The sequence below is a fragment of the Trichomonas vaginalis genome, chromosome IV (assembly GCF_026262505.1).
Source record: "Trichomonas vaginalis G3 chromosome IV, whole genome shotgun sequence".
In the NCBI taxonomy this organism is placed as follows: Eukaryota; Parabasalia; order Trichomonadida; family Trichomonadidae; genus Trichomonas; species Trichomonas vaginalis.
In genome coordinates this window covers 1,090,820-1,108,901 of record NC_067206.1, presented here as the reverse complement: position 1 = coordinate 1,108,901, position 18,082 = coordinate 1,090,820, and the positions used below count along the sequence as shown (strand labels likewise).

The window sequence follows — 18,082 nt, the reverse complement described above, 5'->3', positions numbered from 1 at the left end:
AAAGTTGTCGTAGGTCTTAAACTCCTCCGATTTATATATGTCAGAAACATTCTTATATACCATATCGCAATCTTTGTCCATGACTTTGTGGTTGCAATGAAATCCAAGAAACTCATAGTTTACCTTACGAATGAACTTCTTTATTTCTACTGAGTCAGTTGCTTTGACTTCTATTTCGTCAAATTCAGGAATAGTGAGCTTTTGTTGTTGTATTTCAGGAAGTTTAGGTAGATGGTCAATAATATCCTGCATGTCGTAAAGATATTCTTCATTTGTTTCATCTTTTGCAGTGCAATCTAAATCTCCTTGGAGAAGTTCCTGCTTTATCTTCTGGATTTCTGTTTCGAAAGTATATGAAGAAGGAATGAAGCTTTTCATCTCTACTAACATTGAAGTTGGGTTCATGACTAACGAGTTTGGTGCTGTTGTTGCTAACATGTTCTTACAATAAGAATAAAAAATATTTTTTTAAAAAAACTAACTTTATTTTTTATGTTTTTTGTGAAAGTGTCAAAATTCATGAAATTTCAAGAGTTTTCTACGATGTTAGAAAAAATGGTAGAAAAAATGTTAGAAAACGTGTTAGATCTAACATGCTAACATAAAATATATTTTTTGGTGGTACGTCGGACATTGTTCTGAAACAGTACAAATATTGTTCTGAAACAGTACAAATATTGTTCTGAAACAGTACAAATATTGTTCTGAAACAGTACAAATATTGTTCTGAAACAGTACAAATATTGTTCTGAAACAGTACAAATATTGTTCTGAAACAGTACAAATATTGTTCTGAATCAGAACAAATATTGTTCTGAAACAGAACAAATATTGTTCTGAAACAGAAAATTTTTCTCACAAATTGAGAGCTTTGACGGAAATATTGTTCTGAATCAGAACAAATATTGTTCTGAAACAGTACAAATATTGTTCTGAAACAGTACAAATATTGTTCTGAAACAGTACAAATATTGTTCTGAAACAGTACAAGACTAGTTCTGAAACAGAACAATGGACAACATCGAGCCATTCATGAAATTTCAAGAGTTTTCTACGATGTTAGAAAAAATGTTAGAAAACGTGTTAGATCTAACATGCTAACATAAACTTTATTTTTCAATACTTTTTCTATCTTAAGGAAATTCATGAAATTTCAAGAGGGTAGAAAACGTGTTAGAAAACAGGTTAGATCTAACCTTCTACCCTAAAATATATTTTGGTGTAAATTTCATGAGTTTTCTACGATGTTAGAAATGAGGTTAGAAATGAGGTTAGAAATGAGGTTAGATCTAACATGCTAACATAAAATATATTTTTGGTGTAAATTTCATGAGTTTTCTACGATGTTAGAAAACAGGTTAGAAAACAGGTGAGATCTCACCTCTTCACCTAAATTATATTTTTGTCTGATTTACGCTCATTACGAAGAAGTTTTGACAAAACATGTACGAAGAAGTCATGAAAATTCAACGGGTGAGAAAAGAGGTGAGAAAAGAGGTGAGATCTCACCTCTTCACCTAAAATATATTTTTGCCGAATTCAGAACAAAACTCAAGAATTTTGGTTGAAAAAACAGGTGGAGCCAAAAGTGGCTCGACCTCAAAACAAGCATTTTGTGAAGAATATAGCAACCGCCGGAATTCTGGCGGTTGGTTTTTATACAAAATTCAACAGGTGAGAAAACAGGTGAGAAAACAGGTTAGATCTAACCTTCTACCCTAAAATATATTTTTGGTGAAAAATGACCAAATTTCATGAAAATTCAAGAGGTGAGAAAAGAGGTGAGAAAACAGGTGAGATCTCACCTCTTCACCTAAATTATATTTTTGGTTCATTTACACTCGTTACGATGAAGAAGTCTTGACATTTTCCTGGACTGTTGTCAAAATGTCATGTTGTCACCATTTTCAAAAAGATGTTAGTTGACCGAGGGACCGAGGGACCCCCTCAGTAAACATCTCATTTTAACTCACTTTTTTCTATCTTAAGGAATTTCATGAAAATTCAACGGGTGAAAAAACAGGTGAGAAAAGAGGTGAGATCTCACCACTTCACCTAAAATATATTTTTCAATACTTTTTCAGCACTTTTCCGTAGTTATATATGAAAGACAATTCGAGATAAAAGTCATAGTACAATGGTATTATATGTTGCACACCATTTGTTGTGAACCAAACTTGAAAGTCAGAGAAACTGTTACTAGGTGGTTCGTAGAATTTAGAAGCAAAGTCATAAACGTCCTTACCAATACATAGAAAACTATTGTTGCTTGAACTGAAACTTGCATGGCACATAACATTTTGAGGGTCAAACACGTTTCTATAAACTGTCAAATCTGCTGGTGGATGTATAAATTTAAATGGACCATCTGGTGGTAATGGTTCGTTCTGGTTTAGTAACCGAAGAAATTGTGCCCAAGAACGTTTGTCTACTTTCCAAAATAAAAACTCTGTATCTCTTGGAGGGTTAATTTCAATCTTTTGAAATGAAACGGTGGAGTTCATCTTGTCATATTCTAGTTTCAGATAGTATGTTCCATTTAGTAAAGAGTCGTATTTTTCTTGAAATTCCCAATAGTATTTGTTCATTTGAGTTTGAAAGTCATTTAGAGTTTTCTCAAGACTTTCGTCTGAACGAACTGTAAAGATCCTCATTTCATCAAATTTGTCTATTAGACCATCAGAACCTTTATACTGCCCATGAAAATATACTGCGAACATAAACGCGTTAGTTCTATTTGAAAACAAAACTCTTCTAAATCCTATTGCCTTTGCATCTGAAGGACTTTGAAGCCAACGAATTGGATAGTCAAACCTGTAAGCTCGGGATGAAATTTCTTCATCTGAAATAGTCATACCAGCATTTGTAAAGATATAGTCTAATGGTTTTGTATCTGCTACTTTTGTTCTTTGTTTTTCAACCTGAAGCATTTAATATATGTAAAAATATATGGTTTAAAATGGTATGCCATATAGCTTCTTGAATTTGTTAAGAAGTATTTGAACGCATTTTCCATCTGTATCTCTAGTGTTTACATAAGCATAGCCCGCCTTAGTAAAATATACTTGTAATTTCCTATAGTTTACGCCGGTATAAAAGTAGAAAGAGTCTTGTTCTTCGCTATAGTAGTAAAACTCAAACGTATGCTCGCCATAGTCTGTAATTTCAATTGTTTCATCTTCTAGTTCGTCGACAAATTCGAATACAATATCTCCAATTTTGCTTTTGTTCTTATTGTTTTCAGAACGAGTGACCCAACGTAAGTTTTCAAGTCTATTGTCGTTTCTTATACGGTTTATATGGTCTACAAAAGGTAAATTGTTAGGATTCAGTATAAAATGAGTTGCAATGACAACATGTTTAAAATAGCGTTTCCCACCCATCTTCATAATAGCATATCCGTTATTTTGCTCCCATTCGCTTAAAACTCTTTTTGTCTTTTTGTTTCTGACTTCAAATGACTCACAACAGTGAATTTCATATTTCTCATCTAACAAACAAGTTTCCCAACGGTCTTCTCCAACAAACTCAGCGTACATTTCAAATAAAATAAAAAAATATTTTTTTAAAAATATATGGTTTAAAAATGGTATGCCATTTCATATTTCTCATCTAACAAACAAGTTTCCCAACGGTCTTCTCCAACAAACTCAGCGTACATTTCAAATAAAATAAAAAAATATTTTTTTCTTTACTTTACATAACTGCCTGAAGCCATAAGTCTTTGACGCCAACCCATACCAGCTAATGAAGGTTGACTTGGTTTAGTTTCCAAACTAAACTTTGGTTTTGGTTTATCTTCAGTTTTTGGTTTCTCTTCTTCTATCGGTTTTTCGTCACTTTTCGGTTCCTCTGACTTTACCTCACTTGCAGGAATAGTTGTGTCGTCAACATCTTCATAAATATCATATGCCATTTGTTTTTGTTTTCCTTTCAACTTTTTGTGTTTGTTGTAAAGTTTAGAATATTTCGACTCTAAGTCAATGAGATGTTCTATAATGAACTGTTGGTCAGTGAAGTAAACTTTTCCATCTGTTGTCTCGAAAGCTCCTTCAGACTTCAATATTTTATTTGTGAGAGTCTGTTTCTTTTTTGAGATACTTGCCGTTCCATTTTTATGAAAAGTGACTTTGTAGTTAGGGTTTGTATTTCCAGACCTGGCACTTTCTATTATTGAATTTTTCTCTTCATCTGTAAGTTCTTTGACAGGTTTTGACAATGGTTCTGAACTTTTTGTTTGTGGTGTCAAATCTACCGTTTCAACTTCTTCGGTCATTTCATCTCAGTAAAAAATTTTAGTTTGGTTTGTTTTCAACTGGTTGTTGTTGTTTTTTAAGTCGGTCTAAAACTTCCTGAGGTATAGGAAGAACTTGACAAACACGTTGTGTAACTGCTGGAAGCCGACAAATCCATCTTGAACCCATTTGTCTCAATGCTGTATTGTTCATTTCATCTCAATAAAAAACTTTACATTCCCCACGTTTGAGGCGGTTGAGGTTGGTTATTGTTTACCCACTGTTGTGCATGGTTATATCCTCTGTTAAAGAATCTTTCACCTTGGTCCATATAGTGTCCTGCTTGGTTATAGTAGTCATTTGCTTTGTTATAATAGTTTCCTGCTTGTCTTCCTACATTGTCCATCCATCCTTGAACTTTTCCTCTTGTTTCAGGATTTGGAATAAGATTTGTTGCATCTCGTGCTACATCCCAACCTTTCTGTACAGTTTGTATAATAGGTTGTGCTTTCTCTTTCAGTATACCTAATGTACTCAAAATCTTCCTTCCAACTCCAAATACACCTCTGGCTATTGTTCCCACTGCGGGTAAAAATCTGGATGCAACTCCTGCTAACGCGCCAAATAAACCCATTTCTTATAGGAAAAAATGACGAATCCAAACAAGGACCCCTATGTTTCTAAAGCGACAAAGAAAGCACTCATGGTAAAAATCTTTAGTTCAACACCAAATGCTTGGTTTATGGATATCTTGGAAAACATTCCGAGGTATAGAGAAGATGGACCACCATACTGGCTAATATTTGTCGTCAAAACACAAGATACTGTGAAGCCATACCATTACAGTCCAAAAATATTTTAGATATCTTAGCAGCTTTGACAATATTTGTTGACAAATACCATCCAACAAAACTGACATCTGACTATGAAAGTTCTTTCAAATCAGACGATGTAAAAAACTATCTGCGTTCAAAAAATGTAAACCAATATTTCATTGTCGACCAAAACCATTCTGCTCTTGGTGTCATTGACGGTTGTATAAAAATGTTAAGAGACTTAAACCAACCACAAGGTGGTGAAGCAAATGAAATGTCATATGACGACAAATATAGACACTTCTCCATGGCAAAGATGAGACAAGTTTTAAATATTTACAATAACCGTAAACAAAAAGGTTTGGGAAACCACTCCCCCGAAGAAATGAAAAACAACCCTGACTTAGAGAAAGACTATATATTTAATAATTTAGTCAAAAGAGACAAACAAGAAAGAATGCCGGGCTTCAAACTTCAGAAAGGTGACAAAGTAAAAATAGAAATACCTAAACGCGACCCATATGAAAATACTATTGACTATGACAACAATGGGAACCCGACAGGTACTCACCTTCGTGTTCGTAAAAATAGAAGAAAGTATACAAGAGAATATTATGAATTTTAGGCAAACATGGCAAAATGTACAGACTGCAAGCAGAAGATAAAACTACTATTGCCAGACCTCGTTTCAAACTTGTCAAAGTTCAAGGTGGTATACTTTCAAAGACAGTTCCTAACAAATATAAGACAACTCCTGACGAATATGCTAAAGAAGTGGAACATGACGACTAAGCATTTCTATACCATGCGTAAACTGTCATGTAAGGTGGCATGTAGTCTTTACTTTGTCCCGTTGTTTGCGTATATCCTGAAACGAAATGTGTATGGTCTCCTCCTACCTCAGTGTTATCCAAGTAACAATTTATAGCAAACTGAACGTTGTCTTTAACATCATATCCTTTACCTTTTGTCATTCCTGTCCAATCCCAATATTTATGCCTATGCCCACCTTCTCGAGATGTAGTTAAACTTACGTAGTGACTATGTGCAGGTAAATTTTCACCTGAAATCGTTTTACTTCCACCTGTTTCCTTTGAAGAGTTTGCACAATACAAAAACCTGTCGACTATTTGAGTCCAAGTTCCAAAACCAAGTACTACTTCTGGTCTGGTAGAGTTCATTGACGTATAAATAGAGCCAACCGGGTAAATAAGATTCGGCAAAATTTGTTTAAGCACATTGAGTTCCTGTCTTCGATGTATAATACTATTGTCATTAGATATCAAAGTATCTACAAGACTTGTTGCCGGTGGTATTGTTGGAGCTTTACTTGGCAAGGTTGTGTTTAGTGTAATATCATCTGCTGTAAAAGTTGTAAAACTTGTATGTGTATGGTTCTTGTCTGCTTTCTTTTCAAGGCTAACGTTTAAGTCTGCTATTTCAGAAGATGTATGTGTATGTCCAACGTCACTTTTCCTGTTTAAGGTTTCTTGTAAGTTTGTTATATCAGATATAGAATGTGTATGCTGTTTTTGTGGATATGTTCCTTCTGTCCATTTGAAAATATATTCTTTTGTTGCATCTACATATCCAGCTATCCATGTCGAGTCTGCTTTTGTTATTCCTTAACTCTGTAACACCTTTCTCAAGCTCTTTCAACTGTTGTCCATCTTCCATTAAACTCTGTCATGACTTGAAACCGTTTGTGCCAACATATCTACAGTTTCTTGTCAGCTTTATTTTCAACGTCATCTTTTGTTGCATATGTTGCATCTGCTCTGTCATGTTCTTCTTGAACTTTTTCAATGACATATTCTTTGTCAGCTTTGTTGCCAACATCTGCTTTCAAAAGAAGTTCATTTATAGGTTTCTCGTTTAAAGTTCCTTTTGTTGGATTTATACAAACAGTATGGTTCTTATTGTCTTGAAACAGAAACTCATCTGTCATTGGGTTTAAAGTCAGTTTTAAGTTTCCTTCTTTCAATGACTCAGATATCTTAGAATAGTTTTGAAAAGTTTTGTGTTCTTATTTAGAGCTTGTATAATGAGTTGTCGGTTGTGTTGTATTTCTCTCATAACGCTGTTTCATTTGACATTTTTATTCTAGATAAAATATGCTTTCAATAGAAAAAGAAAAATTCAAGAGTTGCTACAACTAAACCATTAGATGAACTTTTTACGAATGTCGGTCAAAAGTTTGAGACAGAGACCGTAAAAGCATGAAGGCTATCGTTTTGACTACCCGTTAAGATGTTAAGAGACCCATCTGTCACAAAAGCTATTGGCTTTCGTAGAATGAAGTTCATTTCAGAAGCCATACATGGTTCCCATTTACAGTCGGTTTTGAAGTTCGATACTATAACAAAGAAAAACGTATGTATGAGAAATTTGAACAGGGAAAACTTTTACAAGTTAGTTTGCTTGTAAACTTAGAAACAACTCTTCAAGCTTTTCAAGAAAAAATAAACGATATCTATATCGAATATGCAAACCAGTATAACATTGACGAAGGAGAGTACCATCTCGATATTATATATGACAGGAAAAATGCAACTGTTAAAATCAATAGAATAGAAGACCTTGGAGAAAACGTTTATATTTCTACAAAATATAACAACTTGGCATGGTATAGATTTCTGAGGATGTTAAATCAGCCTGCAGAATATCCAGTACACCCGGACTTTTATGAAGTCGAAAACCCTAATGGAACATATGAAAATGTTTTCGACTCAGATGCTATTATAGTTCATGCTTCATTTTCTGGTGCACAAAACTCTTTTTTATGCTTGGCAAATGACTTTTACGAAAAACCTACAAAGTTATATGAACCGCCGAGTGGAAGTATTTCAGACTTTCAAGTATGGTTTACAACAGATGGAAGAAAGAGAATAGTTCCATTATACCATGCGTTTTACTTAGAACTTAGTTTCATATACAACTACTATCGAACGGTAAAAATATAATTTTTTAATACGGTTGAGGTGTTGGATTTGGTTGCCAACTAGACTGTGGTGCAGGTTCAGGCTGTTGTATAACAGGAGCTTGTTCTTCTGGTTCAGGGTCTTTAGGTATAATACCAACAAACTGACCTACTCTTTTACCAATATTTTTGACACCGTTCCAAATTCCTCTTCCGACAGATTTTATTCCATTCCATATACCTCTTCCAACTCTTCTGAAGAAGTTTCCAATACTACTGAAGAAACCCATTTTACTATATGTAAAAATCTAATGTCCGCCTAGTCTCTTACGTTTCCTGTTGAGTTCCATAGCATTCTTTAACTGGAGCTCATACATTCTGTTTCTCCTCTGGTAGAAAACATATTCTGGGTCAACTCCTGTGTTCGCGTCATCTGCATAAAGTTGTTTATATCCCACTTCAGGGTTTGTATAAAACTCTTTCCATCTCATATTTGCATACCATGGTGGCAAACCTAACGCAGCGTCATTTGACATGGCAGTTTGCATTTGTACATCTGTTGGCACTTGACCATAGTTTGCCATTGCAGTTTGTATTCTAACTTCATTTGGAATATTCTCTGGTTTGGTTGTCCAGGTTGCTGTGCATTCGCTAAGTTCTGTGCGTCCATTTAATATTAGATAAAAATATCTCTTACGAGTACATATGCTGAACATTTGCAGGCATTGGTTCATCTTCATATTCTCTGTACCTTTCTGCCACGTCAAATAAATAAATGACACAATGGAAAAAACCTAAAACAAGTAGTCCTATTTCAAACCACATTTACTTACTAGTAAAATTTCTTTGTTATGACACTTTCTCCGGTTTATAGGACCTCTCTCATATTCTATCTTGTCATATCTAAACTCATAGTCATGTATGTCCTCTAACCATCTCATAACGGTTTCCAAACCACTTTTATCGGATGTAAAGTAAAAGCATGGACAGTTATGTAAAACGTCTAAAGTTTCTAAAGAGTCTCTCAAAGTCCAGTCTACTTGGTATTGAAAATCCCATGTGTTATAGAACGGCGGGTCCACTATAAAGAAAACATTTTCCTTGTCTTTATATTTTTCATACAACTCTGTCCAATGACATCTCACAAACTCTATACCCTCAATATATTTTTCTATGTCCTCTTTGAAAACATTTGTATAGTTAAGATATAAAACGTTTGACATAAGTGTTTCAATGTCATGAACTCTTATAGCACCACTATATAATAGTCTAGCAGATATACTATCCCAGTCTATATATTCTGCTTTTTTCAAAACCTCTCTCACAATATTTTTGTTATCTAATGGTATACGTTCCATCTTACCTATAGGTATCTTTTCTTTTAACTCTTTCAATATATTGTTTGTGTCTGGTATATGTTTGAGACGGTCCATATAGTTGTCGAAGTCATTGCATATAATCTTTGAGTCTGGGAATATTGTATGGCACAAATGGGATATATAGAAACTTCCACCGAACAAATCTACAAATGTTAGACCATTCGGTAGTTTCTTAAGTTCTCTCAATAGAATATCTTTACATTTACTCTTATTTCCAAAGAAGGGTAACGGTGGTTTTGTAAAATTCATTTATATATAATAATAAAAATGTTTTTTCCTGAAAAGTGACAGAAAAGTGACAAAACATGAAAACATATATAATTTGTGAAAAGCGACACATTATATAATGTTTTCGACCCAGAAGAAGGCTTCTCAAAGTATACTTCCTTGGAACGCCTGTAACTTTTCCTGTAGCGACGATAGACCCTTACTTGTCCGGACAAAGTTATACTAAACATCTTCAGGGCTAGAGGGCACGAAGTGCCTGGAGGCCCCACTACCTTTTTTTTTTTTTTTTTTTTTTTTTTTTTTCAGTAATAAAAAATTATATTATGAATTGAAATTTTTTTTATGTTCGAAATATTTCCTATTGGAAATTACAGTTTCGTTATTAATGTGATCCAGATTCAAATTACAGATGAGCAACTTAATCATAATCATGAAGAATAATTGATTATATCTTGCATCTCAAAATTTTCAATCAACTTGCTTATTCGATTGAAAATAACAAACATCTCAAGAAAAGCCAAGATCGTAAGGATTACAGTATTCATAGGATTTATCTTTTCAGATATTTCTTTTGTCCATCTAAACCGTGAAAAGAGGATTCATCTGGGTACTCTATGATATAGATTTCATACCATATTGTTTTACGAATACAATTCAAGAACAATGCTAAGAATATTCTGAAAATTTTTTATTTGTTCACAAAAATCACTCATCCATGTGTAACTTAAATCAACATACTTATCATCTTAATAAAGTCAATTATTTATTGAAATGCGAAACTTGAAATAAAATAAAAATTAATTTTAGTCCTTAGCGATAATCAATTTTCCTGTAAAGTCGAATTTCTTAAGAACCATGGAGAGGTTACCGTTCAATGTCTCACGGAGAAGAGAAATCTTGATGGTTCTGAAGAAACCACTTTCCTGTTTGTTGACAGTGAATTCATGAGTTTTGTTTGACTCGACGAATGGGTTTTCTGATAGTTCGAGATCTTTTGTGTCGATGTTTGTCCAATTTTGTTCCTTTGGATCGTTTGTTACGTCGATTGACCAAGCTCTGAGGCCCTTGCAGTCATGAGGGCTTGTAAGAGTGTACTTTTCCATCTGAATCTTAAGGAATTGTGGGAGAGTGATTGTAACAGCCACAGAAGCAACTGGCTGGGATTTGAAGTATTTGTCGTTTTCGGTGTAGATGTCATCAAGCTTATATCCGATACTTGCAGCGACAGAGCACTTGGCACCGATGAGGCCTTCTGTAATTGGGTTGATTGCAGCACGTGTTCCACCGGCTGTGGAAAGGGAGTGAATAACGTTAGAGACGGAAATGTTTGGGACCTGTGATGGGTTCTTGACTGCTTTAACAAATTCAGTGAGAGTTTCTTTGGCAATTTCAGGAGTAACAACAAGAAAAGCACGAAGTTGGAGGAGAAGATCGTCCTGCTGGCGGACCCATCTTCTCATGATATCTACATAAACTCCATCTGAAAACCATGTACACTGCTGTACTTCATCCATTTCATCAATATTGAATTTTTGGAAATCAATCTCCTTGATTCTTCTCTCGCCTTCTTCAAGATCGATTTGCTTTTTGGTGACAAGATCAGTAATCTCACGGAACTTAACTAATTGGTCATTTGTGCTTAATGCCATTTTTTTAAAATGTCAAACCGCTAAAATGATGACATTCATGCTGGAAATTTTGGAAAAGAAAGTCTTAGATTTTTACGATATTCATAAATTTCGAAAGTGAAATGAATATATCGAATGGATTTCATATCAAATGATTAATATTATTTATGAACATTTTTTGAATTAAAAATAATCGTATGTAATGGAAAAAAAGTTATTGTTTGGAAAACAAATGAACTAGAAAGTAAATTTCATCTCATTAGAACAATAAGCAAGTATTATATATAATCATATATGGTAGAAATGATCAGCAGGAAGCATTTTTTAATGAGTCAATTGCTTCCGAATATTACTTACGATTTCATATATTAATATTTTGTCAATATTTGAGACAGTGTAGCTGACAAATTTAATCGATTTTACGAAATTTTGCCAACCAAAAATCTAAATCAAACTATGAGAATGAATGAGGGAATTATCTTACCACCAACGATTTTTCAGGATATGGAAGTATGCATTACCTGTTAATATTAGTCATAGTTCTAATTTGCTTTTACTTTCCTAATAATTCTTTCTTATATTTACATTATCTGTTTGAACAATAGGCAGCAAGGCTTAAATATCCCTTTTATAAGTAAAATGTTTTTCAACTTGTTAGTTCAGATGGCAAGGAAATGAAAGAAATACAACTTTTTTCCAAGCAAATAAGCTTGACGTCTGGGTACTTAAGAACTAAGTGATTGCAAACATGGGATCCAATGAAACCGGCACCGCCTGTAAGCAGGATGACGTGTGGTTGGTAATCCTCACTCATTCAAGATTAAATTTTTGTAAACTGTCAACATCTAAATTGAAGGCCATATCATAGGGGTGTAAGTACACCTTAAGGTTAACCTTTAAAAAATGAAAGAATAAGCATGTGATTTTTATATAAAACATTTATTATTAATCAATTCATTTCAAATTCTGATTTCGGATAAAATTCAATTAATTTCGAAAATCCTTCAACATTACATTTGTTGAGACAGATAGAAGATGTTTTTAATGTTTGGTTATATATTCGATCTACAACCTTTTCGCATTCCATCTCTCCAAAATAATAAGAATCAGTTGATCTTGTTTCAGCTAAATTCTTGGCAAGTGCATAATAAGTTAAGAAACTTTGGAATTGAATCATTGTGCAATCTCTGAATTGCAAAGATGTTTGATTTTTGAGAATTGGAAATTCTTCAATTGCTTGTTCAAATATATCCAGTCTGTATGGAAGAGCTACGTGAGCATAAGTGAAGTTTGGAATGGGATAATTAGGATATTTGTCTCGAACTAAATTTAATGCTTTGAACAGAGCATGAAAATAAATTGCTTCATTACTATCATTCGAACACCAATCAGCAAAACGAAGTTTTTGGGTAATTGGTTTTTTAGATCATCAATTTGAATAATTGGTGTCCCGCTATTAAAATAGAAAGATTTCGGAATGTATTTTATCCAGAATACATCATCATCTGTAATAATAAAATTATTTGCTAACCCAGGAATCCTTGATATTGCATATTGTATGGAATTGCTATTGAATATATTGCTTCCTTTTCCAAATAGTGCTTGATGCGAAACAAAATTTATTTTTGAATTGTGCACATTTATCCAATTTGGAAATTGATTATCTGTAATAATGTGGATCTTTCTGATCCATGGTAGATATTGATCAACAGTTCTTAATGATAATAAGAGCTCATTTTTTTCAATATATCTATCTGAAATATCTTCAACTTGCATTTCTTTTGGCTTGAATTGTTGAAACCGTTGATTCCATTCAGGATCAGATCCGTTGACCCATAAATAAATTAAATCTACGGATTAGAAAATGGAAACATACAACCCACTAGTAGAATAAACAGGTATTATGCAAGCTATGATGGAAACTACTAGTACAAATAGTGATTCAATTGATTGCATTAGGATGGGACACTTGCTTTACTAGGATGTTAATGTTTTCTCCATGACCAAACGGTCTGTATCGTCTTTCGAATTTTTTTTCAGGAGGCAAGGTTTTAACAAAATCTAAGTTTTGAGCTCTCAAAAACTGAAGCATACCTCTTGGAAAATTTGTAAATTCAGTGAATTTTTTTTTCTTTGGTTGAGAGACTATTTTTGAGAAGGTTTGTTATTAAAATGAAACGAAAGTTTCAACATAATTTTCAATGCTCGATTTTTAAAAACTGTTTAAAAATGGAGCTTATATTGAAATAATGTCACTAAAATTTTTAATCATCTTATTTTTAATAATTCGAAAAATTATTATAAAAAAATTTTAAATATATAAAAGAATTTAGATTTTGATTTTGGAAAAGGTTTTCAAAAATTTGCGATCATTACAAAAGTAACCATTTGAAAGAAATTCAATTGTGTAAAATTTTGCAAATTACCTCAGACTTTTCAGAGGATTGAGTGGCAACTCAATCCTCTGAAATAGTCTGTGGTAATTTTTAGTCTCTACACTATTTCAATATAAGCTCCATTTTTAAACAGTTTTTAAAAATCGAGCATTGAAAAGTGTGATGAGACTATGCAAATTTTTGCCGACTTTTCATAGGATTGAGCAAAGCTCAATCCTATGAAAAGTCGGCAAAAATTTGTTGTCTTAATCCCTCTAGAAAAAAATAGTTAAAATTGATAAGACTTTTGAGTTTCAATACTTTCACAAAAATTTGAATAGTGACAATGAAATTTTTATGATCAATTCAAATTTCTTAAGTTTACATTATATTTTTAATGGACCATGTCGCTGTGAATCTCACATAAAATTATAAATTGTTCCGCGTTATCATCGTAGTTCCATACCCAGTTGATGCTACCATGTTCTAACCAGCTATCTAGATCAAATCATTGAAGTTATAATTGCAAATGCGACCAAAAATCTTATCTCTCTGATCATTTTTATTGGATTTCATTCATTTAGTCATATTATAGGAATTTGAGCTACACTTAACTCAATCTTCAAAAAGGTGACATTATTCAAAAAAATCATTTTGCTTAATTTAACTAATTATTGTATTTTGTTCCATTATCTTTGATCTAAAAATTTCATTTCACTATTCAAAATTTTTTGTAAAGTATTGAATTAACTCAAAAGTCTGCAGATATCAATTTTAACTTTTTTCTATAGGGTTAAGGGTGCACACGAGAGGATCATGTAAACTTCAGAATTTAGAACCTTATTTTTAGGCATTATCTTGGCTACCTATTTAGGCTCGAAAAGCAAAAAATATCAAAAAATACAACTTGAGTCCATTATGACCCTTTCATGGAGGTAGTTTTTATCCGCTAGTATTTTCCCTTTGAATCTCTTTACAATTCGAAATCAAATTCAAAACTCAGTAGAAGAAAGGAAGAATCGACTTACTACGGTTGTAATACGAATAAATACATATATTTAATTATTTTTATTTACATAATAATTGTTTGAAGCTCATATTCCATCAAATTTTTAAATAAAAACATTAAAATGTTGAAAATGTTCATATATTTTAATAGGGTTTTGGCACTTTATTGAGGAATTACTACATACATAGTCGAACTGAACTTGATATTTTGAAATTTAAATTATTTATCAAAATTAAAATTTAACTTGAAATTTATAATTATTTAGTCATATTTTGCATAATTCTAAGTAGATTTTGTAAAAAATCAGGAAAGAAAAATTTTAACGTGCTTTATTTTTTCTTTTTTATAATAATACATATTATTATATAATTAACATATTCATAATGTTTCACCCTTTCAAAAATATAATCCTCCTCCTCTCAAATAAACGTACATACGGGTGGCCTCTTTTTTCAAAAAATTAAAATTTGAAATTTTGGGCTCAAATATTAGAGATTTTTTCAACCTTCAACGATATATGTTGTCTATATCAGACCTCCTTTCTTTTGATACTTAACATTGTTCCTAAATCTTAGCCGTTAAGGCTGTTCTGAAAATATTTTTTTTCGAAAAAATTCGAAAAAAATTCTTAAAATTCAAAAATCCCTTAATTCCTGAGGATTTTGGGAAAAAGTTTTTACATGAACATGTGTATATTATATGAAGTATATTGATAAGGTAAAAATCAAATTTTATTGCATATTCATCGAGAAAATAAACTAACGAATCCCTCAAAATTGAGAGGGTAATCCTCCTCCTCTCAAATAAACGTACACACGGGTGCACCCTTAAGACTTAATAATTTTCGAAAATTGAAGCTTTTCGTTCCAATTTTCGAGAATTAGAATTTTGATCAACTCTATTATGAGCCTATGTTTCTTTGCTAATTTGTAAACTTCAGAAAATTCAGTGTAGACACAGCTCAAAATTGTTTTGATTAAAAATTTTATTTATGTAGACGATAGTTGGCGAACATTTATGAAGGAAAATGATTTTCTCTTTGAAGTTTTTTTTCAAAAAATGTCTCGGAAAACCTGTTCCGTTATTATTTAATTTATGCACGATGCATTCCCATCTTGATTTTTTTTCACTTCAACAAAAATTTGAATCCCTTCATATCTTTATTCTATAACTTCAATGACTGCTATATTTTCATTATTTTTTCATTATATTTGAACTTTTTTCTGATCAAATCAGAAAAAATGCAAATACTTTTTTATTCGTTTACCTTTTAAATTTGAAATATCAAGTAAAAAAATTAACCCAATTTCAAATTTGAATGCAAATATATTCAATTTTTATTGACCCATCGAAAAAATTCCTTGCCTAACTTTTGAGGTGAATCTGAGAATGACCTCAAGATTTGGGTTGTAGTCTGTCTTTCAATAATGAAGAGATAGACTCTTAATCATTTTTGAACATATTATATCAATAAAAAATGAACTTCGATATCGCTGATCAGCGGGCGCTCAGTGAAAATTAGATAGATATGATAAGGGTTCTTTTGTAATGCGATATTCTGCAATTGTTGGCATTTTCAATCTAAATAAGCCGAATCGCAAATTCTAATTTCAGCATTTATCTGCTGATTAAGGCGAACATTAGAGAGAATGGCCTGAATGAGGAAGAATTTTCAGTCCAAGAATGCTAACTCAAAGCTTTATGATCGCATAATTTAGCTTTCCTTGAGTGAACTGCCTGGCAAAACTAATATCATAAGAATAGTATTTTTAAGTAATAAAATTGAATAGTTGTAAACAAAGCTTGCGGTCCGTTAATGCGTTACAGTACGAAGTAATTTTATTATCAGTTTTATTATTTTCGATCTTTAAAATCAAAACCCCACAGACTCAACTCACAATTCGTAATTGTCCTAATGAAAAATCTTTTTTTAGACCTACTTGGTGCTCAAGGAGGTTAGAACCTGTCGAACCTTGGGCATTTATTAGAGTTAAAAATGAAATTGTTACAGTTAAATCCAGTCTCGATTCAATTATTCCTGTTATAAAGAAAGGCGTTATTGTCATCGACCACTCAACAGACGGAACAGATAAAATTTTAGAAGAATTTGTCAAGAATAACTCCGGATACAAGCTGTTTTATTATCCATATGAAGTTATACCAACAGTTGACATTGCTACTTACGACAAGCCACATAATTTCAACAATACCCTAGCCGCATTTTATAACTTTGCAGCAAGTCATAGTTCTAATTTGCTTTTACTTTCCTAATAATTCTTTCTTATATTTGCATTATCTGTTTGAACAATAGGCAGCAAGGCTTAAATATCCCTTTTATAAGTAAAATGTTTTTCAACTTGTTAGTTCAGATGGCAAGGAAATGAAAGAAATACAACTTGCCTCATAAGCCAATGAAAGAAATACAACAATTGCCTCATAAGCGAAATCAATATTTCACCATGTGTTTTAAAATTTTCTTCAAAATCAATAGTAATTGAATCAATATATTCCATATTAAAAGTTCGGCTGTCATATGAATTGACCATTAATTATTTTGTCTGATGTATTCTGTTAGTAGATATCTGTGAATTCAAAAGGTAAAAAAAAGGAAATATTATGAAGAAGAAAAAATTCAATACAAACAAATAAACCCTTGCATTGTAAGGTCAAACAATTCATATGAAAGAAGTTAAATCTATGATAGAGAATTAAATTATATTTTTGTCATTTTAAGTAATCATCAAATATTATCAATGATATTGGTATAGTGCGACATATCGCCGCTTTATGTTTTTAAAATTATTAGTAAAGATATTGTATTTAGCAGCATCCAGACTTTTGGTTGACAGACTGGCCCTTGGCGATAGTAACCTGGCCGCCGTTTGAAGAACCAGAAGCAGCCATACCACCAACCTTCTTCTTCATAGACGTAGCCATTGTAATGAACATGTTTTCTACGTTAAGGGATTCCTTAGCGGATGTCTCCATGAATGGGATTCCGAACTGGCGGGCGAGAGCTTCACCTTCCTCTGTCTTGACAGCGCGGTCTGGAAGATCTGCCTTGTTTCCGACAAGGAGACGGCAGACATCCTGAGAGGCGTGGTTATCAATTTCGCTCATCCAGTGCTGGACCTGCTCGAATGAATCACGGTTGGTAATATCATAAACAACGACGATACCATTAGAGCCGCGATAATATGATTTTGTAATTGTTCTGAAACGTTCCTGGCCGGCTGTATCCCAAATTTGAAGCTTAATAGATTTGCCATCAAGCTCTATCTTCCTGATTTTGAAATCGACACCGATTGTTGAAATATAGTTGTCAGAGAACATATCTTCGGCAAAACGAAGAAGAAGGCATGATTTACCGACACCAGAGTTTCCGATGATAAGGACCTTAAAAAGGTAATCACTGTTTGTTAGAAATTAAATTATACTAATCATTAGCAGTCATGGATCCAATAAGTAAACTTTTTCAATCAAACCGTCGGAT

General features: G+C 32.7%; 6 protein-coding genes and 6 pseudogenes across 12 annotated transcripts, besides 3 other annotated features; 2 read left to right on the top strand and 10 right to left on the bottom strand.

Moving 5' to 3' along the window:
- Positions 1-9,880: part of a mobile genetic element that runs on past the window's edge.
- TVAGG3_0006700 lies at positions 9-438 on the bottom strand (annotated as a pseudogene). The gene has a single exon. A coding segment is annotated over exon 1 (430 nt).
- TVAGG3_0006690 lies at positions 3,779-4,276 on the bottom strand (annotated as a pseudogene). The gene has a single exon. A coding segment is annotated over exon 1 (498 nt).
- TVAGG3_0006680 (uncharacterized protein) lies at positions 4,296-4,448 on the bottom strand (the record flags this gene model as incomplete). Its single annotated transcript, XM_051219797.1, has 1 exon — positions 4,296-4,448. One exon carries the CDS (start codon positions 4,446-4,448, stop codon positions 4,296-4,298), a length of 153 nt encoding a protein of 50 aa, XP_051104783.1.
- On the top strand, positions 4,885-5,842 carry TVAGG3_0006670 (annotated as a pseudogene). Its single transcript has one exon. A coding segment is annotated over exon 1 (958 nt).
- TVAGG3_0006660 lies at positions 6,737-7,146 on the bottom strand (annotated as a pseudogene). The gene has a single exon. A coding segment is annotated over exon 1 (410 nt).
- Positions 7,165-8,013, top strand: TVAGG3_0006650 (annotated as a pseudogene). The gene has a single exon. A coding segment is annotated over exon 1 (849 nt).
- TVAGG3_0006640 (serine threonine-protein phosphatase family) lies at positions 8,018-8,260 on the bottom strand (the record flags this gene model as incomplete). Its single annotated transcript, XM_001311534.2, has 1 exon — positions 8,018-8,260. The coding sequence occupies one exon, from the start codon at positions 8,258-8,260 to the stop codon at positions 8,018-8,020; it is 243 nt and encodes an 80-aa protein (XP_001311535.2).
- TVAGG3_0006630 (uncharacterized protein) lies at positions 8,279-8,554 on the bottom strand (the record flags this gene model as incomplete). The annotated part of the gene is made up of 1 exon (XM_051219796.1): positions 8,279-8,554. The coding sequence occupies one exon, from the start codon at positions 8,552-8,554 to the stop codon at positions 8,279-8,281; it is 276 nt and encodes a 91-aa protein (XP_051104782.1).
- TVAGG3_0006620 lies at positions 9,033-9,598 on the bottom strand (annotated as a pseudogene). Its single transcript has one exon. A coding segment is annotated over exon 1 (566 nt).
- Positions 9,795-9,880: a terminal%2Cinverted (terminal inverted repeat of Maverick-3 transposon ID:TVAGG3_0006610).
- Positions 9,881-10,380: 500 nt separating this feature from the next.
- Positions 10,381-11,226, bottom strand: TVAGG3_0006600 (uncharacterized protein; the record flags this gene model as incomplete). Its single annotated transcript, XM_001305093.2, has 1 exon — positions 10,381-11,226. One exon carries the CDS (start codon positions 11,224-11,226, stop codon positions 10,381-10,383), a length of 846 nt encoding a protein of 281 aa, XP_001305094.1.
- Positions 11,227-11,851: 625 nt separating this feature from the next.
- On the bottom strand, positions 11,852-12,019 carry TVAGG3_0006590 (dTDP-glucose 4,6-dehydratase protein; the record flags this gene model as incomplete). Its single annotated transcript, XM_001305092.1, has 1 exon — positions 11,852-12,019. One exon carries the CDS (start codon positions 12,017-12,019, stop codon positions 11,852-11,854), a length of 168 nt encoding a protein of 55 aa, XP_001305093.1.
- A 2,358-nt stretch (positions 12,020-14,377) lies between these two features.
- Positions 14,378-15,416: a mobile genetic element.
- Positions 15,417-17,297: 1,881 nt separating this feature from the next.
- Positions 17,298-18,058, bottom strand: TVAGG3_0006570 (small Rab GTPase Rab1a; the record flags this gene model as incomplete). Its single annotated transcript, XM_001305091.2, has 2 exons — positions 17,410-18,001; positions 18,027-18,043. The coding sequence occupies 2 exons, from the start codon at positions 18,041-18,043 to the stop codon at positions 17,410-17,412; spliced, it is 609 nt and encodes a 202-aa protein (XP_001305092.1).
- Positions 18,059-18,082: the final 24 nt, after the last annotated feature.